The sequence below is a fragment of the Macaca thibetana genome, chromosome 3, assembly GCF_024542745.1.
Source record: "Macaca thibetana thibetana isolate TM-01 chromosome 3, ASM2454274v1, whole genome shotgun sequence".
NCBI lineage: Eukaryota > Metazoa > Chordata > Mammalia > Primates > Cercopithecidae > Macaca > Macaca thibetana.
In genome coordinates, this window is record NC_065580.1 from 141,089,491 (window position 1) to 141,113,726 (window position 24,236).

The 24,236-nt window shown below is 49.2% G+C and overlaps 2 protein-coding genes across 6 annotated transcripts; one reads left to right on the forward strand and one right to left on the reverse strand.

Moving 5' to 3' along the window:
- Window positions 1-240: 240 nt before the first annotated feature.
- On the reverse strand, window positions 241-3,507 carry COPS6 (COP9 signalosome subunit 6). The gene is made up of 10 exons (XM_050784145.1): window positions 3,380-3,507; window positions 3,031-3,156; window positions 2,701-2,832; window positions 1,960-2,048; window positions 1,794-1,856; window positions 1,493-1,540; window positions 1,290-1,404; window positions 1,112-1,204; window positions 910-1,010; window positions 241-779 (listed from the first exon to the last, which is right to left on the reverse strand). The coding sequence occupies exons 1-10, from the start codon at window positions 3,447-3,449 to the stop codon at window positions 639-641; spliced, it is 978 nt and encodes a 325-aa protein (XP_050640102.1). The 5' UTR covers window positions 3,450-3,507; the 3' UTR covers window positions 241-638.
- Window positions 3,508-10,098: 6,591 nt separating this feature from the next.
- Window positions 10,099-23,038, forward strand: ZNF3 (zinc finger protein 3). Of its 5 annotated transcripts, none has more exons than XM_050784071.1 (6): window positions 10,099-10,551; window positions 13,206-13,326; window positions 15,566-15,696; window positions 17,362-17,450; window positions 17,731-17,857; window positions 20,823-23,038. In XM_050784071.1, exons 3-6 carry the CDS (start codon window positions 15,642-15,644, stop codon window positions 21,890-21,892), a joined length of 1,341 nt encoding a protein of 446 aa, XP_050640028.1. In that variant the 5' UTR covers window positions 10,099-10,551; window positions 13,206-13,326; window positions 15,566-15,641; the 3' UTR covers window positions 21,893-23,038. The 5 variants fall into 5 exon arrangements, with proteins under 5 accessions (XP_050640028.1, XP_050640025.1, XP_050640026.1 ...); XM_050784068.1 differs by lacking the exon at window positions 10,099-10,551 and adding an exon at window positions 11,077-11,217; XM_050784069.1 differs by lacking the exon at window positions 10,099-10,551 and adding an exon at window positions 11,077-11,217 and having other exon boundaries at window positions 13,206-13,322.
- The last annotated feature ends 1,198 nt before the right edge of the window (window positions 23,039-24,236 follow it).

A 24,236-nucleotide genomic window follows, 5' to 3' on the forward strand; every position in this document is an offset into this window, starting at 1 on the left:
CCCACTCTAAAGCTCTGGTTAGCGGGTGATGAAAATCGGCACAAGTGATCACATACAGCAATCCTGACCTTTAGACCACTTCCTAGCTGCCTCTCCAAAATATGTAGTAAACGGTCATTGAGAAACTCCCTCCTGGTAATTCACAATGCCCACAGGATCAAGGCTTGGACTTGTTTCTAATAAAAATCTGCTTACTATCTCTTGTTTTATGCATGTGTGAAAAGTTAATTTCGCTTGGGAAAGTAGTCAATTGTCATGTTTATAGGGCTGGGCTATGTATAAGATGTCGTCAAGGGTGACATTAAAGTGTAGAACAGAGACCGCTTAGGTGGAAGCAGGCAGCCTTGGATGCTAACGACAGTCCATGTGACTGACACGGGGTCACTTGAAATGGCAGTGCCTCCCTCATGGAAAAGCATCAGAAGGGCTTGTGAGCAAGGCTCACGATGAACCTCGATGAACATCCAAGTTGACAAACCAGTGTGGTGCCTAACAGAGAGGACAGAGCCACCAGCAGGGGTGCTCGGGGGCTGCTCCCCTTTATTATTAATGACAGCGGTTTCTCTCAATGAAGTGTAGCGCCCTCCCCTTTGGGACAGTTGCCTGACCCCTGTCCATCAGCCCTTCAAGTACCCTCCTCAGAAGAAGAGCCCGCGCATTCGCCTGCCGATGCCTTGTCGATCATAGAGGACGTTGAACTTGTTCACAAACTGGTTCATGGTGTTGCACGTTTTCGTGATGGTGCCGAGGTAGGCCATGAGCCCCACGTCGTTGCATTGCTGGGAGGGAACAGAAAGGACAAATTCCTCAGGGGATCCCTCGTGGCATGCCCAGGGAACAACAGTCCCCGGTCCTCCACGTGAAAGTGACAGCATGAGCCCCACCTCCCCATCCAGGTTTTAAACTCACATCATAAAAATCTGTCTTGAACTTGTCTGTGCTGAGCACCGGGAGGCAGTGACACAGAGCATAGGCCTCCCGCAGGATCTCATGATTAAAGGGGACCTCTCCTAAAGGCACAAAAAGAGGCTGCATTAGTTTGGATGCTGTCACTTCCCCAGGAGGGAGAGGAAGAATGCCAGGGAAGTGCCCAAGGAAGCCCCTGTCCTACCCGCTTCAGAGGCCTTGACGTACTCCAAGATGAGCTTGACGCGGCTGTGCAGCATCTTGATGGCGCTGTGCTGTGCTATCAGGTGTTCAGCCACTGCAAAGGGACGAGGACAGGAGGAGGTTGAGACGGGATGTGGCCACACCTTCCAACCCCACTTCCAAGTAATCCCCTCCATTACCAGTGGAGTTCTCTCCACTGCCTGTTGCTGTCATTCGGGCTACGTGGTCTACACCAATGCGTTCCGCTTCCTCTGTGGCCAGAGTGTAGGTCAGCTCAGCAAACAGCATTGTGGCCTACAAGGCAAGGTAACCCACAAAGGGAGAATCAAAAGCAGGAAAGAGGCCAAGAGCAGGATCTGAGGGTTGAAGGGTAGGGTATTACCTCTCCATTGATTATATCGATGACAGACTCAAAAACGCTGACAGGAAGCTGTGAAGGAGATGGAGAAACCTGAACACTATATGCCAACATTTGGACGAGCTGCTTTCACCCATTTCCTCTCATCTCATCTTCCCAAGAAACCAGTGAAGTAGGGATTACCTCCCTTCACAGTTTGGAGATGAAATGACTAAGACAGAGTTACAGCTGGTAAGTGGCACCTGGCATTCCCCAATAGAAGAGTATCACACAGTAAAAGGCAACAGTGACAATCACGACAGAGTAGGCATGGGGTATTACTCACATCTGTGTGCTTGGTCATAGGGTTCAACTTCAGAAAGAGGGGGCTCTCAATGATCTCACACACCTGGAAGAGAGGGACAATGCACAGAAGTCAGTGACCCCCACCTTTCTCCTTCCCCTCATTCTCCATTCTCTGCCCCAGCATGCACAGGTGTGAGCATGTATACCTGCTTATGGACGTGGATGTCCGAGGGGTCAGGTGGCCCCCCTGTGGTATACCAACCCAGAAACTCCAGCTCCTTGAACACCTGTTTAACTGGAGGGGAAGGGGCCAGAACACACAGTAATTCTTTTTTTTTTTTTTTTTTTTTTTTTTTTTGAGTCTTGCTCTGTTGCCTAGGCTAGAGTGCAGTGGCACGATCTTGGCTCACTACAACCTCTGCCTCCCAGGTTCAAGCAATTCTGCCTCAGCCTCCAGAGTAGCTGGGACTTCGGGCACGCACCACCATGCCAGGCTAATTTTTGTATTTTCAGTAGAGATGGGGTTTCACTATGTTTGCCAGGCTGGTCTGTAACTCCTGACCTCATGATCCACCCGCCTCGGCCTTCCAAAGTGCTGGGATTATAGGCCTGATTCACTGCGTCCGGCCTGACATAGTCCTTTAAACCATCCTTCCTCAATGTGAAACTCCTGGTGTATTTTCACCAGCTTCTCCTCCTTCCTCAAATCCTGGCTCAGTTTAGAATAATTACTCCCTTCTATCCTGTCTTCTCTCATCCTTTACTTTCTTTTTGAGAAAGAACTCTGAACGTGTTCTTTTTCTGAGATCTCTCCAGCTACTCTCTTCACTTTTTCTCCTCTGTTCTTGGCGTCCTCTCGGGTTTCTTTCCAACCCTCTCCATCTTCCCCACCTTGCACATTTTTTTTTAACTCCCACTCCTCTTCCCCACATCTATTCCACTCTCACACTGCTCCTCCTTGGTGTAATAATATTCCTTGTCAATTATAATCTTCTCTTCCACGGTGTGGGACAGCAGCTCAAAGGAGTTCATCACCTCGATATTTCGGCCCTCCTGCTTGCCAATCAAAGCCCCAATCACTGGGAAAGAGAATGACATGGAAAAGGTGACGTTAAAGAGACTTCTATGACCTGAGGGTCTGAGATGAGTGGGAACCAAGTATTGGGGAAACGATGATTTGGGGGAGGGGAATTGGATCCAGTAAAGGAAGGGGAAAAGACCACTGTCTGGGGGAGGTGAGCAAGGAGAGGAGACTGGAGTCTATGCCCAACACTCACCCTGCACAGGCCGCCCCTCCTGGGAGCGCATGCGGATCCAGTGGTCGGAGATGTTGAGAATGACAAGGGGATGGAGAGCGACGGAAACACTCCCAGTCACTCCGGAGGCCATCACGCTGGGAACTACTAAGGGTGGAGGGAAAGAGAGAGGGTGAGAGTCCGGGCCCCACGTTCTTCCCTGCAGATAGCAGTGGGGGACGACGGAGCCCGGGCCACACTTTTCCTCCCGCAACTTATCCCAGAGAAAGATGTTGCTGCTCCGCCCTCCTCCCTTCTCCCGGGAGCACAGCAAGGCCTCAACGCACCCCTGAAGGAGGTCTCCGGAAGCCGCCCGCGCACGGCCCGTTACCTGCTGCATCCACCTCCATCCCGCTGCTCCCTCCGGTCCCGTTTGTAGCTGCACCCGCCGCCGCCGCCATTTTCCCCGCGCCCGCCAGCCTCGGCCCCGCCCCCTTCCTTCCCGGCTTCCGTAAGGCGAGCAGCGCATGTTCTGTGTCTCCGCGGCAAGCGGCGGGCCTGGCGGCCGGGGAGCAGGCAGTTCCCGGGTCGCGGCGGGCGGCACTCGGTGCGGGGAAGCCCGACGCCCTCTGGGCCTCGGTGCCTGCCGGTTTTCCCAGACCCTGTCCCCGCCTGTCGCCTGCGGGTGACCTTGGACAAATTAGTTAACGATTTGATTGATCGTCCTCGTCTGTAAAATTGGGATAAGAACTCCTAGTTCTTAAGGCTGTTGCAGAATGAATGACATGTCGTGTTATTTCCCTCACAATAAAATCCAGACAACTAACCACAGCCTGCAAGGCCCTGCCTGATCTGGCCCCGGTCTGGCCTCTACTTTTCTAGCCCTTGATCTTCAGGCTACAGCTGCACTGGCCCTCATGTCTGGTGGTGGTGGTTTGTTTTGTTTTGTTTGAGACAGGGTCTCGCTCTGTCGCCCAGGCTGAAGTGCAGTGGCCTGATATCAGCTCACTGCACCCTCAAACTCTCGGGCTCAAGTGATCCTCCCATTTCAGCCTCCCGAGTAGCTGGGATTACAGGTGCACCCCACCACACCCAGCTAATTTTATTATTATTTTTTTTATTTTGATAGAGACAGGAGTCTCACTAGGTTGTCCAGGCTGGTCTCCAACTCCCTGACAGAAGCGATCCTCCATCCTTGGCCTCCCAAAGCACTGGGATTACAGGCATGAGCCACCACACCCAGCTCTCTGTGTCTGCTTTCCACATGCCTCACTCTCGCATTCAGGAGCCTGTGTTTCCTTCTCTTGTTCATCGTGGTATCCCCTGTGACCAACACGGTACCTAACACATTGGTGCCTAGATACTTTTTGAGTGAATGAAGGAATAATTTGGGATGGAATCTGGTGTTGAGTTGCTCCATCTTGTGAAAGTTGCAGATACCAGGACAAAAATCACATTGTCAAGTCCAAACAAATTGGAGTCATGAGAACACCAAGCAGAAGGGCTCATGCTTGCATGTCTGATATAGGGACTGTCTCAAGGACTTTCGAAAATAACCCCACAAGGCCAGGCATGGTGGCTCACACCTGTAATCCAAGCACTTTGGGAGGCCGAGGCTGGCCAATCACTTGAGGTCAGGAGTTTGAGACCAGCCTGGCCAACATGGTGAAACCCTGTCTCTACTGAAAATACAAAAATTAGCCGGACGTGGTGGCATGTGCCTGTAGTCCCAGCTACTCGGGAGACTGAGGCAGAAGAATTGCTTGAACCCGGGAGGGAGAGGCTGCAGTGAGCTGAGATCGCACCACTGCACTCCAGCCTGGGCGAGACAGAGTGAGACTCCGTCTCAAAAATAAATAAATAAATAAATAAATAAATAAATAAATAAATAAAATAACTCCACAAGGCCAGGCATGGTGACTCACACCTGTAATCCCAGCACGTTGGGAGGCCAAGGTGGGAGGATCACTTGAACCCAGGAGTTTGAGACCGGCCTTGGCAACATGGTGAGACCTTGTTTCTACAAAAAATGAAAACAAAATTAGCTGGGTATGGTGGGGGCATGCTGAAGAAATTTATGCTTGGGAACTGAGGCAAAACTCCCTTCCTTTTTGTTCCCAGATAGCTGTAATTCCACAACCCTGTGTCATAGCCTCATACATAAGCCAGGTTCCTACAATGGCAAAGGGCATATACCTCCCTAGATGGTCTCCTTCACAAATTGCTTGCCAGGAAATTCCTCATTAGCCTCTAAATCTTTCAGCATAAACACTCCCCCTATAAACCAGCCCTAATCCGAGTTCTGTGAAATCTCATACTGACAATGTTGATTACAAGCTCATCTTCCCAATTATAGAACAAGGAAGAGACCAGGAATCATCCCTCCACCTATCATGAGACAGATGCATAATTGACTTTTTCCTCCACTCCCTCTTTTCAAATGTTTATTGTATCTTACATAAAATGTAGATTTACCAAACACTAATGAGAACCTCACAAAAAAAGTAACCATTTGCAGCAGGGTGCGGTGGCTCATGCCTGTAATCCTAGCACTTTGGGAGGCGAGTGCATCACTTGAGGCCAGGAGTTCAAGACCAGCTGGCCAACATGGTGAAACCCCATCTCTACTAAAAATACAAAAATTAGCCGGGTGTGGTGGTGCCCACCTGTAATCTCAGCTACTCAGGAGACTGAGGTGGGAGAATCGCTTGAGCCTGGGAGGTGGAGATTGCAGTGAGCTGAGATGGACCCACTGGACTCCAGCCTGGGCAACACAGTGAGACTCTATTTCAAAAAATAAAGTAAAATAACCATTTGCTGGACTGGGCTCAGTGGCTCATGCCTGTAATCTCAGCACTTTGGGAGGCCGAAGTGGACAGATCACGAGATCAGGAGATCGAGACTGTCCTGGCTAACACGGTGAAACTCCATCTCTACCGAAAATACAAAATATTAGCTGAGAGTGGTGGCACGCACCTGTAGTACCAGCTACTTGGGAGGCTGAGGCACGAGAATCGCTTGAACCTGGGAGGCAGAGGTTGCAGTGAGCTGAGATCGCGCCACTGCACTCCAGCCTGGCGACAGAGCGAGACCCTGTCTCAAGAAAAACAAAACAAAACAAAACCAAAAACATTTGCCTCACTGTCTCTCCTTCTGCTTTATTTTCCTCTTGCATGCTTTCTTCCCTTAAATACTGAGTTCCTGGCCAGGCGCAGTGGCTCATGCCTGTAATCTCAGCACTTTGGGAGGCCAAGGTGGGTGAATCACCTGAAGTCAGGAGTTCAAGACCAGCCTGGTTTCGACCAGTAGAGATGGTGAAACCCTGTCTCTACTAAAAATGCAAAAATTAGCCAGGCACAGTGGTGCATGCCTGTAATCCCAGCTGCTGGAGAGGCTGAGGCAGGAGAATCACTTGAACCTGCTAGGCAGAGGTTGCAGTGAGCTGAGATCGCGCCACCACACTCCAGCCTGGGTGACAGAGCAAGATGCTCTCTCATAAAAACCCCCAAAATTCACATCTGGCAAGCCTAGGCTGCTCCACCCCCTCCTTACCCCTAAGCCTAAGCAAGTTGCACACACTGCTCCTCCTGCCTTCCCTACAAAAAGGGGTACAGACATGTAGAAAGAGCCAGACAGACTCTGGCTCTAGATGTCTGTATACCCACCCACAGTGTAAGCTCCTAGAAAGCAGGTGGAGAACTGTGTTATGACCCTGAACAGCCCCGTATGGTGACAGTTGTAACTTTTTTTTTTTTTTGACGGAGTCTCGCTCTGTCGCCCGGGCTGGAGTGCAGTGGCCGGATCTCAGCTCACTGCAAGCTCCGCCTCCCGGGTTCACGCCATTCTCCTGCCTCAGCCTCCCGAATAGCTGGGACTACAGATGCCCGCCACCTCGCCCGGCTATTTTTTTGTATTTTTTAGTAGAGACGGGGTTTCACCGTGTTAGCCAGGATGGTCTCGATCTCCTGGCCTCGTGATCCACCCGTCTCGGCCTCCCAAAGTGCTGGGATTACAGGCTTGAGCCACCGCGCCCGGCTGATAGTTGTAATTTACAGGGAAATTATGCAATCTCTCCATTTAGGAGCCTGGATGAAGGCAAGTTGAAGGGGCCGGCAACCCTCAGTGGAACAGACTTGAGAAATCCTGCAGGAAGAGGGGTCTTCTGGCCAAAGGGAAGTTAAAAAAGAATTTATCTTATTCTAGTCCCCAGCGATAAACCAACCAGGTCTGGACAAACTGAGAGGGTTGTCAAAGAAAAGTACATAAGGCCTTGTTTCTGTTTGGAAAAACGAGGTCAGAAAAATGTATCTCTTTCGGGAGATGTTGGCTCACTGCAACCTCCACCTCCTGGGTTCAAGTGATGATTCTCGTGCCTCAGCCTCCCAAGTAGCTGAGATATCAGGCTTGCGCCACCACACCGGGCCAATTTTTGTATTTTTAGGAGAGACCGGTTTTCAGCATGTTGGCTAGTCTGTTCTCAGACTCCTGGCCTCAACTGATCTGCCTGCCTGGGCCTCCTAAAGTGCTAGGATTACAGGCGTGAGCCACCATGCCTGGCCAAAAAAATGTATCTCTTTAAAGAACGCTAGGCAGCTTCCAAGGAGCACAGTGCTTCTCGGCTAGATTAAAGGTTAAAATAAAAACAAGATGAGAATTATTCTAGGGTTAGTAAAGTTGATAGTTTGCACTGCTCTCCTTTGCCTTGTTGTTTCTACTGCTTTTGAAACATTGTTCAGATAATTATACAGCTCATAAAACAGCCATTATTGTGGAATTTAAAGATGACTCTGACATCGAATCAGTTGATTGTGTGCGTTTCAGAACTAAGTTTGCTAAACGTTTCTTGTTTTCGTTTTTGTTTTGTTTTGTGTTTGTTATTGTTGTTTTTGAGACAGAGTCTTGCTGCACCCAGGCTGGAGTGCAGTGTTACAATCACAGTTCAGTGCAGCCTCAACCTCCTGAACTCAAGTGACTGTCCCATCTCAGCCTCCCGAGTAGTTGGGACTACAAATGCGTGCCACCACGCCAGGCTAAATTTTGTATTTTTTGTAGAGACAGAGTTTCGCCATGTTTGTTTGTGTCAAAACAAACAAACAAACCAAAAAAATTTCCGCACCCCAAAACGAAAAACAAACAAAAAGCAAGTGCCCCTTTTTGGTATGGGTCAGTGGTTATCTATCCACCTGTCAGTCATTAATTTAACAAATATTTGGGAGTGCCTACCAGGCAGCAGGTACATCACTGAACAAAACAAAGTCCTGACCTCATGGAGCTTATACTCTAGTTGTGGGAAACAGGCCATAAACATACTTATATATGTGTGTGTGTGTATATATATATATATAGAGAGAGAGAGAGAGAGAGAGACAGAGAGATGGAGTATCGCTTTGTTGCTCCCAGGCTGGAGTGCAGTGGTGCAATCTCAGCTCACTGCAACCTCCACCTCCCGGGTTCAAGCTATTTTGCCACCTCAGTCTCCCAAGTAGCTGGGATTACAGTTGCCCACCGCCACTCCCAGCTAATTTTTGTTTTTGTATTTTTAATAGAGGCGGGGTTTCACCATGTTGGCCAGGCTGGTCTCAAACTCCTGACCTCAGGTGACCCATCTGCCTCAGCCTCCCAAAGTGCTGGGATTACAGGCATGAGGCACTGCGCCCGGCCAACAAATTGAATTTTAAAGATTGAGTTGGCTTTATTAGGGATTCATGAACTGGCAGCACCCAGTCTACAAAACAGAAAGGAAGCCAGGTGTGATGGTGGGTGCCTGTGGTCCCAGCTACTCTGGAGGCTGAGAAGGGAGGATCTCTTGAGTCCAGGAGGTTGAAGCTGTAGTGAGGTAGGATCATGTCACTGCACTTCAGCCTGGGTGACAGAGTGAGACCCTGTCTCTAAAAAAAAAACAAAAAAACAAAAAACCAAAAAACTTCATATGTTGAAGAAGGCAGAGGAAAGCATGAACAGGAAAGCATGAACATGATGAGGTGCTTTCCTTCTATTGACAGCTGTTGTGATACCTCAGTTCTTATCTTCTTAGTTTAAAATAATTTAAAGCCAGGTGCAGTGGCTCACACCTGTAATCCCAACACTTTAGGAGGCTGAGGTGGGCAGATCCCTTGAGCTCAGGAGTTTGAAACCAATCTGGGCAACATGGTGAAACCCTGTCTCTACAAAAAAGTAGCTGGGCATGGTGGCATGCATCTGGGGTTCCAGCTACTCAGGAGGCTGAGGTGGGAGGATTGCTTGACCCTGTGAGGTGGAGGTTGCAGTGAGCCAAAATTACAATACTGCACTCCAGCCTGGGTGACAGAGTAAGACCCCCATCTCAAAAGAAAATAAAACATTGAAAGAAACACACAGGAGGCTGGGCGCGGTGGCTCACACCTGTAACCCCAGCACTTTGGGAGGCCGAGGCGGGCAGGTCATTTGAGGTCAGGAGTGCGAGACAAGCCTGACAAACACAGTGAAACCTTGTCTCTACTAAAAATACAAACAAATTAGCTGGATGTGGTGTCACACGCCTCTAGTCCCAGCTACTTGGGAGGCTGAGGCATGACAATCGCTTGAACCCAGGAGGCGGAGGTTGCAGTGAGCCAAGATCACTCCACTCCACTCCAGCCTGGGTGACAAGAGAGAGACTCTGTCTCAACAACAACAACAACAACAACAAAAAAAAAAAAAAAAAGAAGAAAAAAGAAAGAAAAAGAAAAAAAGAAACATGTCAAAGGAAATCCAGCATAATTTATTGCAAAAGAAAAATAATATCTTGAAAGTTAAGTGCAGAGTAGACAGTACACCCTGAGAGAGAGAGATAGTTCAGGGAAGGCTGCTCCTAAGGATGAAACAGCAAAGGCTGGCTCTAGAGAGACCCCCTTTGTGGGGGGGGTCTTACACAATTATTCATAAGGGGGTGGGAGAGGTGTTACTAGTAACCATGTTCTGGGTGGTCCTCTAGGTGCACATGCGCAGTGGCTGTACAGGCTTGTTGATATATTGCATGTTTCATTAGCATCTTAAATCTCCACCCGGGGCGTGTTTTTTACTATGATAATGAGCAAAGGGACAGGTGAAATCAAAATGCGCATGCTCCCTACAGGCGACAGTCCCTACTGGAGAGAGCTCTGCTTGAATGAGTTCAATTACAATGCAAATGCTGGGGCTTACTGTGTTGACTGTGTGGTCACCACGGTTGCCGCATCTCCAGGACATGGTCACTTCCTTGACTACCTATCCCGCCTCGCTTCCACCTGTAGCTTCCTTTTTTTTTTTTTTTTTTTTTTTTTGACACAGTCTCACTCTGTGGCCCAGGCTGGAGTGCAGTGGTTTGATGTCGACTCACTGCAACCTCCGCCTCCTGGGTTCAAGCGATTCTCCTGTCTCAGCCTCCAGAGTAGCTGCGATTACAGGCGCCCGCCACCACGCCCGGGTAATTTTTTTGTATTTTTAGTAGAGATGAGGTTTTGCCATGTTGGCCAGGCTGGTCTCGAACTCCTGACCTCAGGTGATCCGCCCGCCTCGGCCTCCTAAACTGCTTGGATTACAGACGTGAGCCTCCGCGCCGGGCCGGTAGCTTCCTCTTCTCTGCTCTCATCATCTGTACACGGGTTTTTTCCTCATGTCAACTCTGTGATGGGCTGGAATGTTTTCTTCAGATGTGGGTAATTTAAAGGGGGCATTTTTGCAAGACGCCAACAAAAAATCGGTTTGTTCAGAGGCAAGTTTTAAATCAGGGTCCATTTTTTAATATTGATGAATCCCTCAAGAATTGTATATTTACTGCTGCCCTTCGTGAGCAAGCCTGAGAAGCGCGGGCTCGACATCTCCGCGCGCCCCAGCTGCCGGCCACCAAGGCAGGCGACGCCGGAGCACATGTCCTGAGGCCCAGGACCGTGGTCGGCCGCTTTCGCACGTGCGTGGCCAGCAGAGGGCGCAGCCGGCCAGCCCCGCAGCGAAAGATCCCCGAGTGCCGCGTCAACTATCGGGCTCCTTGCCCTCGCCGCCTGCCAGCTGCCCTGAGTCAGCAAACCACAGAGAGGCGAGGACCTCCCATTTTCCTAGACAGAACAAGTGGGCGTTGGGGGCACGGGTGAGTGTCAAGAACAACCGACCCGGAAGCGAAACGAGGGGGAACTTCCGTTCTTTGTTCTGTCCCCGGTGTGTGGGTCTGTGACAGGGTCCAACAGGGCCTGGTCCGTGTCCGGTCCCCCAAATCTGTCGTCCCTGTCCCCTAGGGTGAGTCCACGCGTCCCCGGGTCTCGCGGTGAGACGGAGGCTGTGGTCGCCGGGGAAGGGGGTGGTGTCTGTGCCGCTGCGGCCCTTAGGGTTCCCCGGCCGGTCCCGAGCAGGGTGCGGGGAGGCGCCCCTCCGTCCCTTGCAGCCCGTCCTCTACTCCGCTTCCCCAGGGATCCCCCTAGCCTAGCGGGAGCCTGCGTAGGGGTTAGTAATGGGGCTCCGGTTCTGGTTTTATGACTTAAACGGCGCCCCAGCTGGAGCGTTTAAAAGTTTCAGCAGAGTGATAGGGGCGCCTCTCTCTTGAAAGCAGCTAATGACAGCGACCCTAACTTGGTACTTCTCCCAGACGTTTTTATTTGATGTTAACACAGTAATTCGCGCCCGTGACAGGAGAGGAAGTTTATTTTTACAGAGCTGGGTCCAAGGATCCGAGAAGTTCTGCGAAGCTTACGCAGTTAGCACGAGGGCTGGGAGTGGGTGCAGACTCCGATCCCAGGGGTAATCCTGCTGGAGCCCAGTGCATCGAGTGATACACCCGGCTCAGGCTCCGTTTTCAGTTGTATTAGATTCCTGGTTTGATCCTCTCTCTGGAAGTGGGATTGAATCCACGTCGGTGTTTACACTTTGAAGGGCTTGTGTAAACTCCAGGAGAGGATAGCAGAGTGATGAACCTGAAACCGATGGACTAATTAGAGGAACTAAGCGTATTATTTTCTCCAGAAAAGACATCTCTGGAGAGTGGGCATCATTTGATTATACGTGTTTGATGGACAGTCAGGTGGAAGAAGAAGATCCTGTTGTTGAAGCTCTTTTGTTTTTAAAAAAAATTTTATTTATTTATTTTTGAGACAGTCTCTCTCTGGAGTGCAGTGGCGCGATCGCGGCTCACTGCAATCTCCGCTTCCCAGTTCAAGCGCTTCTCCTGCTTCAGCCTCCGGAGTGGTTGGGACTACAGGCGCCCGCCACCACACCCGGCGAATTTTTTTGTATTTTTAGTAGAGACGGGGTTCCGCCCTTTTGGCCAGGTTGGTCTCCAACTCCTGGCCTCAAGTGATCCCAACCTTGAGATCCCACTCGCCTCAGCCTCCCAAAGTGTTGGGATTACAGGCGTTAGCCACCACTCCCGGCACTTTTTTTTTCCCTTTTAAAATTTTTGTGCGTATTAAGGTCTTGCTCTGTTGCCCCCGGCTGGAGTGCAGTGGTGCCATCATGGGTCACTGTAGCCTGGAACTCCTCCCACCTCAGCCTCCTAAAGTGCTGGGGTTACAGGCATGAGCCACTGCATGTGGCCAGTCATTGAATTTCTGTGATGCAGTAGGTCTCTGTGAGGTGAAGGTCCAAGGAGATAGATTTTCAGCGAATCACCTGAAAACTTCTAATGGCTCAGCTGTACAGTGTGGATCCCCTGCTGAAGTAGTTGGGAGGACAGTATCTAGCAAGTCAGCTGACAGAACGTTAGAACTTTCTTACCCTGGGTGGAGGTGGACCTGAGAACCTACCATTCCCTTTCATCTCTCCACGGGTGCAACACAAATACTAGTTGTGGTGGTGGTCTTAATTGGTATTTATTAGCATATAATAAGTATTCTCTCTTTTTTTCCTTTTCTCTAAATATCTTGATTAGAAATGAAGTTTAGGGTGGACTCGGTGGCTCACACCTGTAATCCCAGCGCTTTGGGAGGCTGAGGCGAGAGGATCACTTGAGGCCAGGAGATTGAGACCAGCCTGAGCAACATAGTGAGGCTGCATTTCTACAAAAAAAATTTTAAAAAACTCAGCTAGATGTGGCAGTGCACACCTTCAGTCCCAGCTCCTTGGGAGGCTGAGCTGGGAGGATCACTTGAACTCAGGAGTTTGAGGCTGGAGTGAGCTTAAACTCACTGCACCCCAGCCTGAGCAGCAAAGTCAGACCCTGTCTCACATGGAAAAAAAAAAAAAGATATTTGCATGAATATTTTAAATTCCTTTTTTTCCCCTTAATCACACAGCATTGGCATCGACAAAAGTCAGAATTCCCGGGAACTTGAAGAGAGGCTGCTAAATTCCCAGTAATTGTTCCTTTGGCCTTCTAGGGACTGACTTCAAAGAAGGAAGGAAATAATCAGGCAGGTAAAGCTTTCCGTGTCTCGTTCTCACTGCCAGACCATCTATCTCGGTCCCCAGGGGCAGCACCAGGGAGTGAGGCTGGCAACAGAGCAGGGGAAGGGCCCCGCCTGGACCTGAAGCCATGGGGGCACAATGGAGAGTTTTCTTTCTGTGAGAAACACTGTTTACTGCTCCAGACACTGGGTGCTTGTTCTCAACAATATGCCTTTGAGTTCCAGCTTTGCTTAACCCAGCTGTGAGAGGGAGCATTGCCTTTTTCTCTGGAGTCAGACCTTTGACCTGCCTTTCTAGGAGTTTGTACTGAAAGCTGACTTGTTGAGGGTGTCAGCTCATAAATAGCCCTGGAGATTGTAAAGGTGGTTGATAAGAGGATATGATGGTTTGATGGTTGGCTCTGAGACACTGTTGAAGGGACCCTGCTGGGAGGGCGATAAGGTGTGTCACCTTGATTGCCAGTGGCCTGGCTTGTGCCTGAGTCAGTGCTTTCCACTGTGTAAGGGCACTGGTATTGGACATTCTCATTCTGTATCCCATGCTACCCAAAGACCAGAGTTGTCCAAACTTGTAATTGCCTTTCTTTATTTTTTTTTATTTTTATTTTAATTTTTATTTTGAGACGGAGTCTCGCTGTGTCTCCCAGGCTGGAGTGCAGTGGCGTGATCTCGGCTCACTGCAAGCTCCGCCTCCCGGGTTCACGCCATTCTCCCGCCTCAGCCTCCCAAGTAGCTGGGACTACAGGTGCCCACCACCGTGCCCGGCTAATTTTTTGTATTTTAAGTAGAGACGGAGTTTCACCATGTTAGCCAGGATAGTCTCGATCTTCTCACCTCGTGATCCACCCGCCTCGGCCTCCCAAAGTGCTGGGATTACAGGCTTGAGCCACCGCGCCCGGCCGTAATTGACTTTCAAACAGGACTCCTCTTCCTTTGTTCTTTTTTTTTCTTTTATTCTCTCAAACATTCTTTTATCTAACCCTCTTCCTTTGATGCCTTATGTGAGTGTAACAGTCTAATTATGAAGCACATACTTTTTGCATTCCTGATTTTTTTTTACTGCTTGCAGTTGTGAGTTGCAATAGAGTTAGCACTCAGCAAACATTTGGTATGTGAGCAAATGAGTAAAGAGATAATGAGAAGTGGATAAAATCCAGGGTTTTTTTTTTTTTGAGACGAAGTTGCACTCTGTTGCCCAGGCTGGAGTACAGTGGCGTGATCTCGGGTCACTGCCACCTCTGCCTCCTGGGTTCATGCGATTCTCCTGCCTCAGCCTCCCAAGTAGCTGGGATTACAGGTGCATGTAATACCATGCCCATCTGATTTTTGTATTTTTTCCTTTTTTTTTTTTTGAGACAGAGTCTCGCTCTATTGCCCAGGCTGGAGTGCAGTGGCGTGATCTCGGCTCACTGCAACCTCCGCTTCCTGGGTTCAAGTGATTTTCCTGCCTCAGCTTCCCGAGAAGCTGGGATTATAGGTGCGCACCACCATGCCCAGCTAATTTTTTGGATTTTTAGTAGAGACAGGGTTTCATCATGCTGGCCAGGCTGGTCTTGAACTCCTGACCTCATGATTTGCCCGCCTCGGCCTCCCAAAGTGCTGGGATTACAGGCATGAGCCACCATGCCCAGCCTGGGAGTAGTCTTTTTATGCCAGTAAATGTATATACCCACTCCTGCATTTTGTTATAAATATGACTCAAAGTGGTGGGGGCAGCCAACGGTGGGATATTGTTGAGGAACTTGGGCCCTTTTTGTGGTCCTTGTGGTAGTCTCATTTCAAGGATTGTATTTACCAGGATCTAAAAGACTAGTCCCAGGCTGGGCGTGGTGGCTCACGCCTGTAATCGTAGCACTTGGGGAGGCTGGGGTGGGTGGATCACCTGAGGTCAGGAGTTTGAGACCAGCCTGACCAACATGGTGAAATCCTGTCTCTACAAAAAATACAAAAATTAGCCAGACGTGGTGGCGTGAGCCTGTAATCCCAGCTACTTGGGAGGCTGAGGCAGGAGAATCAGTTGAACTTGGGAGGCAGAGGTGGCAGTGAGCCAAGATTGCGCCATTGCACTCCAGCCTGGGTGACAAGAGTGAAACTCTATTTAAAAAAAAATAAATAAATAAAAGACTAGTCCCAGTTGCCGCATTTCTTCTCACTGTTCCTGGGTAGTCACTGAAATGCTAGCTCCCATCTTTCTGTATCCAGGAGGTTTTTTTGAATTATCTTTGAACCTTGAACTTTTGCTTCTGCAGTGCTTCCTCATTCTCCTTCAAAACCTGCTTCCCACTGAGTCTGCACGTAGGAGGCCAGAGAGCACCTTGCCCTTCCATGGAAACTCAGGCCGATCTCGTATCTCAGGAACCTCAGGCCCTGCTTGAGAGTGGTGAGGAATAAGGACTTATTCATTCTATTACTCAGTCATTCAGCAGCAGTCATCCATTGAAATCGCTCATTCACCAGGTACTAGGCTAACTACTAGAATCCAGACGTGAATAAGACACACTCTTCGTCATTCAGTAACTCATAGCCTAGTGGAGAAGCTGACCAAACAGTAATCAATGACAGCTTGATAGGTTTGATAATTGAGGCAGATTTTTTTTTTTTTTTTTGAGACAGTCTTGCTTGTTGCTCAGGCTAGAGTGCAGTGGCACAGTCTTGGCTTACTGCAACCTCTGCCTCCTGGGTTCAAGTGATTCTCCTGCCTCAGCCTCCCATGTAGCTGGGACTACAGGCACCCACTACCACGCCCAGCTAATTTTTGTAGAGACGGGGTTTTTGCCATGTTGGTCTGGCTGGTCTTGAACTCCTGAGCTCAGTGCCCACCTTGGCCTCCCAAAGTGTTGAAATTACAGGTGTGAGCCATCGCACCTGGCCACTGAGGCAGTTTTGAAGGGTTGTGAGTACCTCACGCGAGACTAAGGAAACCGTGTCAGTCATTCCATTTTTTGGGCATTCTATGTGGCTGACTTCATAGGCATAGTTTGTGCTTTTTAGGAGCATGCTTTTAGAGGAAGCACTTGGGAATCATTTTGTGGGTCACAGGCAAAAAGATAAGAGTGAATAGGAAGCCACTAAAATATATTTTGCAGCCAGGCGCGGTGGCTCACTCCTGTAATCCCAGCACTTTAGGAGGCTAGGGTGGGCAGATCACAAGGTCAGGAAATCAAGACCATCCTGGCCAACACAGTGGCCATCTCTACTAAAAATACAAAAAATTAGCTGGGCACGGTGGCATACGCTTGTAGTCCCAGCTACTCCAGAGGCTGAGGCAGGAGAATTGCTTGAATCCGGGAGGCGGAGGTTGTAGCGAGCCGAGATCGTGCCACTGCACTCCAGCCTGGGCAACAGAGCGAGATGCCGTCTCAAAAAAAAAAAAAAAAAAGAATTGCAGAAAAAGATAAGAGATCCAACATAGAAACAGGAAACATTTCTAGTGTACAGATTTGATCTGGGGTGGAGAGAAAGGAGCTGTGGGCATTGTGTTTCCAGTTAGGGCTGGGGTGGAGCTGCTGGTTTTTCTCTGGTCTAAGAACTTCATGCTGGGTGCAGTGGTGCACACCTGTAATCCCTAATCCCAGCTACTTGGGAGGCTGAGGCGGGAGGATCACTTGAGCCCAGCAGTTTGAGACCAGCCTGGGCAGCGTAGCAAAACCCACCTCAAAAAAAAAAAATAGACCATGCAAGAGCAGGATCGTATGTTTCTGGCCAAACTTGGGTGAATGGACAAGAATGCAGTCATCACTAAGATAGGACTGGGCAGCTTCATTGAGAGAAGAGTGACTGGAGAGAGAAGAGGGGGCCTGGGGCAGACTGGAGGCCTAGAATCACTAGGCCTGTGGCCATCTGCTCAGGCAGGATGGACCCGCTCTGAGTGTGCCTTTGTTGGACACCCTTGAGCTAGCTGCAGAGGAAGCAAACTTAGAAATGTGAGAGAGAGGGTCCTGTGTTGTCCCAGGACCCCGGGAGCTTTCTGTGGGTTGGGAAGTCAGCAGGTTGGGAGGTCACAGAGCAGATGGACTCATTCTTGGGCCCTTTTATTGCCCTTCAGCTCTTCCTTCAAAAGTTCCTGCCTTTTCCGACAAGGACAGCCTGGGGGATGAGATGTTGGCAGCTGCACTCCTAAAGGCCAAGTCCCAGGTAAGCTGTGGTTCCCTTCATCCTTTTCCTTTCCATTTTCTGTGCAATGACATCCCATTCAGAGCTTTAAACCCTGATTGCCTCCATCAGGCCCATGGTTCTGTCCTGCTGAATCATGGACTCTAACCTTCCATCTTGGACTCTTGTCTCTCTTCCTCCACCCTGCCCTCCTTTCCTCCCTTCCCAAATGTGCATTTTTCACCCCATCCTCAGTTATTTTTTTGGTGCTGCCATTCACATTCCTCACCCTGAAATTGCATGCCAGCATGTGTTGTTTCAGGAGTTGGTAACCTTTGAGGATGTAGCTGTGTACTTCATCCGGAAGGAGTGGAAGCGTTTGGAACCTGCTCAGAGGGACCTCTATAGAGATGTAATGCTGGAGAATTACGGGAATGTGTTCTCACTGGGTAAGGAGTTGTGCCTTCTCTACAAAACTCACTGGTGTTTCTTTGCTTGTTTGTTTGTTAGTAACAATCTAGTCACTGAAAAGAGCTGACTGTTTCAGCAGATTTTTTTTTTTTGAGGTGCAATGGCACCACCTTTGCTCAGTGCAACATCCACTTCCCAGGTTCAAGCATTCTCAGGTTCTCACCTCTGCCTCCCAAGTAGGTGGGACTACAGGCACGCACCACACCGGGCTACATTTTGCATTTTTTTGTTTTGTTTTGTTTTGTTTTAGTAGAGACGGGGTTTCACCATGTTGGCCAGGTTGGTCTCAAACTCTTGACCTCAAGTGATCCACCTGCCTTGGCCTCCCAAAGTGCTGGGATTACAGGCATGAGCCACTGTGCCCGGCCTGGCTAAGGATTGACTTAGTCTTGGAAAATTGTAAGAACAATAATCTTAACTCATTTATACAGCAGTTTGCAACTTATAAAGCATTCTCATATATATTCTTTCATTTAATCTTCACAGTAACACATTAATTGAGGCAGCTAGTATTATTCCTCATTTTACAGGTAAGGAAAGTGATAGCCACCTCACCTGGTGAGGTGGCTCACACCTGTAATCCCAACACTCTGAGAGGCCGAGGCAGGAGGATCACTTGAGGTCAAGAGTTCAAGACCAGCCTGGGCAACATGGCGAGAGCCTGTCTCTACCAAGTATCCAAAAAATTAGCCAGGCATGGTTAATGGTGGCACATTCCTGTAGTCCCAGCTACTTGGGAGGCTGAGGTTGGAGGATCACTTGAGCCTGGGAAGCTGAGGTTGCAGTGAGCTGAGATGGCACCACTACACTCCAGCCTGGGTGACAGAGAGACCCTGTCTCAAAAAATAAATAAGTAAATAAAGTGGAGGTGAGGGTAGAGGTCTCAATGCTTTGTGCATGCATGGTCATCGATTGCGCTGATGAGTGGTAAAACTTGGGGCCTAGTCTTTAACTCCAAATCTGGTACCTTTTTTTTTTTTTTTTTTGAGATGGAGTTTCACTCTTGTTGCCAGGCTGGAGTGCAATGGCGTGATCTTGGCTCACCGCAACCTCCGCCTCCTGCTTTCAAGCAATTCTCCTGCCACAGCCTCCTGAGTAGCTGGGATGATAGGCATGTGTCACCACGCCTGGCTAATTTTGTATTTTTAGTAGAGACGGGGTTTCTCCATGTTGGTCAGGCTGCTCTCGAACTCCCGACCTCTGGTCATCTGCTTGCCTCGGCCTCCCAAAGTGCTGGGATTACAGGTGTGAGCCAGCGCGCCTGGCCAAATCTGGTACTTTTTCCATGTTATTCTCAGGACTTAATATATAATCCAGAGACTTCTCTGAAGGATTATTGTGTTGTGATCCCCGAACACATGAGGTGCTGCTCTGTGCCCATGTCTCTGTCCTCCCCCCTTCTCTGCTTCTCTACTCCCCTTCTGTAACCTCTAGGGACCTGTTGCTTTGTTCCGGACCTAGTGCCCCTGCTGCTCTGTAGAAACTTAGAAAGGTTAAGAAATGAGGCCAGGCGCGGTGGCTCATGCCTGTAATCCCAGCACTTTGGGAGACTGAGGCGGGCAGATACTGAGGTCAGGAGTTTGAGACCAGCCTGGCCAACATGTTGAAATGCCGTCTCTACTAAAAATAGAACAAAATTAGCTGGGGTGGTGGCATGTGCCTGTAATCCCAGCTACTCGGGAGGCTGAGGCAGGAGAATTGCTTGAACCTGGGAGTGGAGGTTGCAGTAAGCCAAGAACACGCCACTACACTCCAACCTGGGTGACAGAGTGAGACCCTGTCTCAAAAACAAACAAACAAACAAAAAACAAGAAAAATTAAGAAATTAGTTTCTTAACCTTTAGGATGTAGAATTCCTTGTCTCTCACACCACTCTTAGTGGGCATTTTCCCAAACAGAGCCAGGAGACGTTCCTGAGTCTCATTTGAGACTTCCCTGTACATTTCCCTTCTCTCTCTGGCAGATCCAGGGTGTGGAATTGAGCTCTGGGACTCTCAGGGTGAGCAGATAAACTCTTCCCATGAGCAGAATTCCCATTTCTGAATCCTGCCACTATCTCTCTGCTAGAGTGAGAGGAAGAGTCAAGGGGCCTGGGTTTAAAGGGAACTGAGAGCAGAGAGGAAAGAGGTACCTGTTCAGGTGAAGGAGAAACAGCTGTTCCTGTCCCTAACACACATTACCCTGTCTTTACTTTTTAAAATACCAATTAAGCTAAAAATGCAAACTCTCTGGACCCTTTACATTTATCCTCTGTGCGCAGAGTTGCCTTTAGAAACTCCAAAGGAGTGAAGAGACGTCACACACTGAGATTCTTTGCATAGCCTCACGTGCGAGCATAGCCTTACGTGCGAGCATAGCCTTTTATGCATAGGGCCCAGAGGTGGACTCAGCTGTCTTGCCGTTTCCATGGGCTTGGCATTTGTGGCGTGACGAGTGCCATGATTGCTCTTCTTATGGGGCCATGTTGGCCGCTAGCATCCTCCCCCTTGCTCCTTCCTGTGCTGCTGCTGTCTCTCCTCACCCTTCCCCCTTTTTCTCACCAACTGTACTGTACTTGCTTTCCCTTCTTGCAGTCACTGTGTCCCCAGTTATATCCACTGCCCTGATCTCTCTAAAGGCTTTGTCACTTCATGAAGCAATATGACCTTCCTCTTCTAATATTGGTTCCCTACCTCTCTGCCTGATCCGTCCTCCCCTCCACACACACTCAGCTGTCTCTCCACTTCCAGCTCTGTTCTCCTTGGTTTTGCTCTCTGCCCTGCCCCTTCCCTGTCTCCTTAGCCTGGTTGTCTCATTTTGCCTTAGCAGCACACATATGGGGCAGGCCTTTTTGCAGGCATGTGCTCTTGGCACTGTAAGTATTCATTATGATGATCCTGTCCTGTGATTTTCACTCTTTCTTCCCCAAGGAACAAGTGACATTTGCATTTTTTATTGTGTCAGATCGTGAGACCAGAACTGAAAATGATCAAGAAATTTCTGAAGACACAAGATCACATGGGGTCCTACTGGGAAGATTTCAGAAGGATATTTCTCAGGGTCTCAAGTTTAAAGAAGCCTATGAACGAGAAGTCAGTCTAAAGAGGCCACTGGGGAACTCCCCTGGAGAAAGATTGACCAGGAAAATGCAAGATTTTGGTCAAGTGACAGTTGAGGAGAAGATAACCCCCATGGGAGAGAGAAGCGAGAAATATAATGACTTTGGGAACAGCTTCACTGTGAATTCCAACCTTATCTCACATCAGAGACTCCCCGTGGGAGACAGACCCCATAAGTGTGATGAATGTAGCAAGAGCTTTAATCGAACTTCAGACCTTATTCAACATCAGAGAATCCACACCGGAGAAAAGCCCTATGAATGTAATGAGTGTGGGAAGGCCTTCAGCCAGAGCTCACACCTTATTCAGCATCAGAGAATCCACACTGGGGAGAAACCTTATGAATGTAGTGATTGTGGGAAAACCTTCAGCTGTAGCTCTGCCCTAATTCTGCATCGGAGGATCCACACGGGGGAGAAACCCTATGAATGTAATGAGTGTGGGAAGACCTTCAGCTGGAGCTCCACCCTCACCCACCATCAGAGAATCCACACTGGTGAGAAACCCTACGCCTGCAATGAATGTGGGAAGGCCTTCAGCAGGAGCTCCACCCTTATTCACCATCAGAGAATCCACACTGGAGAAAAACCCTATGAATGTAATGAGTGTGGGAAGGCCTTCAGCCAGAGCTCACACCTCTATCAGCACCAGAGAATCCACACTGGAGAGAAGCCCTACGAATGTATGGAATGCGGAGGAAAGTTTACCTACAGTTCAGGCCTTATTCAGCATCAAAGAATCCACACCGGGGAGAACCCCTATGAATGTAGCGAGTGTGGGAAAGCCTTCAGGTACAGCTCGGCTCTTGTTCGCCATCAGAGAATTCACACTGGAGAGAAGCCTTTGAATGGGATGGGCATGAGCAAAAGCTCCCTCAGAGTTACGACCGAGTTAAATATCAGAGAGTCCACGTGAAAGAGCCACACACCCATTTTCCTCACTTCCCCTGAGTCTCAAGAGCTCTTGCCTTACTCTATAAATCTCAACAGCTTAGGATGTGTCCCTTCCAACTCAGACCTTTCATTTTAGAGAATGGGGCAGATTGGGCAAATCGGTGAATTTTACCAGAAATCGCACCAGCCTTGGAAAGCGACAAGGCAAGCAGATGGTGTGCTGGGAACAGAAAGCAGCTCTGGGACCAGTCACCCCATTTAGGAAAGGAGTTTGCACTAAACCATTTTTCTCACAGCAGAGGAACCTTTCCAAGGTGGGGACGGAAGCACAGTCGGGACAGAATTTGATGGATTCCTTTAGTTGGAGTCCACATAGTCAGCACAGACAGCAGTGGAAAGGACGCTCTGGGTCCTGTTATTTGCTAGGGAGAGGAAACGGAGACTATTTCAAAGTTACTGTTCCTAGTCCAGCTTTAAGTTTCGATAAGGAACATGCTGTTTTGTTTCATGATTTTATTAATTATGGAAATTTGGCATTGAGGGATTATTTTATTGAGGGTGAAAGAGATTCCAGAAACATCTTCTGTGACGATGATGTCCTTTAGGGCTCTTGGAGCAGCCAGACCATGTTTCCAAGAGAAACCCGGTGATACTGCCGGCAGACCCCCACCCTCCCCAGTTGTCCTGGGGCTGAATGGGCAAATCTATCCAAACAGCTAGTAACCGGCTGTGAGGGAGAGGGTCAGAAGCACTTAGCGTTGGCCTCTGATTCCTGTCCTCTCGTCCTCTTCCCACTCCAGTGATGAAAATGATTTTTCTCTAAATGCCTGGGTAAGGATGCTTTCAATGGGTAAGGATGCTTTCAAGGAGCTCGCTCGGCCTGCCTACCCTGCCCTCTCACCTCTGACCGCTCCTGCCTCCACCTCTGACTCTTCAGCAGCTGAAGATTAATGCAGATAAAGAGCAAAGCCCAAAAGGAGGGGGAAAAAAAGCGAAGCCCAGAGAAGGCAGGCTGTGCCTGAGCCTGATGGCAGAGCTCGTTGCTGGGTGAGGATGGCGTTCTCCAAGTATTCCCAACCGATGGGATGACCTTCCATTGTGTTTTCCTAACCCTGCTCATCCTGTAGCATAAATGAAGTGCACTATTAAACAGAATAGTTTTTCAGAAGAGATTGAGTGTGGTTTTGTGCAGTTTGGACCGTACATTTCAGTTAAAACAAGACATGTTGGCTTGGGTATGGTGGCTTACACCTGTAATGCCAGCCAGCACTTTGGGAGGCCAAGGCTGGCAGATCACCCGAGGTCAGGAGTTCTAGACCATACTGACCAACATGGAGAAACCCCGTCTCTACTAAAAACAAAATTAGCTGGGTGTGGTGGCACATGCCTGTAATCCCAGCTACTCGGGAGGCTAAGCCAGGAGAATTGCTTGAACCCAAGAGTTAGTTGCAGGTTGCAGTAAGCTGAGATCGCGCCACTGAACTCCAGCCTGGGCAACAAAAGCGAAACTCCATCTCAAAAAAAAAAAGACATGTTGGTGACTATAAATGGAATCTGAAAGTTGACTTAAATTTTTCTTTTTTTGTTTGAGGCAGTGTCTCGCTCTGTTGCCCAGGCTAGAATGCAGTGGCGCCATCTTGGCTCACTGCTGCCTCTGCCTCCCAGGTTCAAGCAATTCTTGTGCCTCAGTCTCCAGAGTAGCTGGGACTACAGGTGTGCGCCACCATGCCCCAGCTAACTTTTGTATTTTTAGTAGAGATGGGGTTTCACCATGTTGCCCAGGCTGGTCTTAAACTGAGCTCTAGCAATCTGCCGGCCTCAGCCTCCCAAAGTGCTGGGATTATAGGCGTGAGCCACTGTGCCCAACACTAAAATTTCTTTATAGGCTAGGTGCAGTGGCTTATGCTTATAATCCCAATACTTTGGGAGGCCAAGGCAGTAGAATCTCCTCAGACCAGCCTAGGCAATGTGGCAAGACCCTATCTCTACAACAAAATTTTTAAAAAATTAGGGCTGGGTGCCGTGGCTCACACTTGTAATCCTAGCACTTTGGGAGGCTAAGGTGGGCAGGTCACAAGGTCAGGAGTTTGAGACCAGCCTGACCAACATGGTGAAACGCCATCTCCTAAAAGCAAGCAAACAAAAAATCAGCTGGGTGTGGTGGCGCGTGCCTGTAATCCCAGCTGCTTAGGAGACTGAGGGAGGAGAATCACTTACACACGAGATCGCACCATTGTACTCCAGTCTGGGCGACAGAGTGAGACTCCGTCTCCAAAAAAAATTAGCTGGGTGTGGTGGTGCACACTTGCGGTCCCAGCTACTCGGGAGGCTGAGGTTAAGAGGATTGCTTGAGCCCAGAAGTTGAG

What these genes read in the sequence shown, in the direction of transcription:
- COPS6 (XM_050784145.1), bottom strand. Translation starts at nt 3,449, where the DNA reads ATGGCGGCGGCGGCGGGTGCAGCTACAAACGGGACCGGAGGGAGCAGC. An exon ending in ACATCCACGTCCATAAGCAG is followed by an intron (nt 1,857 to 1,959) that starts GTATACATGCTC and finishes CCTCTCTTCCAG; the next exon opens with GTGTGTGAGATCATTGAGAG. An exon ending in CTATGACCAAGCACACAGAT is followed by an intron (nt 1,541 to 1,793) that starts GTGAGTAATACC and finishes TCTCCTTCACAG; the next exon opens with CTTCCTGTCAGCGTTTTTGA.
- ZNF3 (XM_050784071.1), top strand. Translation starts at nt 15,642, where the DNA reads ATGGAAACTCAGGCCGATCTCGTATCTCAGGAACCTCAGGCCCTGCTT. An exon ending in TCCTAAAGGCCAAGTCCCAG is followed by an intron (nt 17,451 to 17,730) that starts GTAAGCTGTGGT and finishes GTGTTGTTTCAG; the next exon opens with GAGTTGGTAACCTTTGAGGA. An exon ending in CGGGAATGTGTTCTCACTGG is followed by an intron (nt 17,858 to 20,822) that starts GTAAGGAGTTGT and finishes TTATTGTGTCAG; the next exon opens with ATCGTGAGACCAGAACTGAA.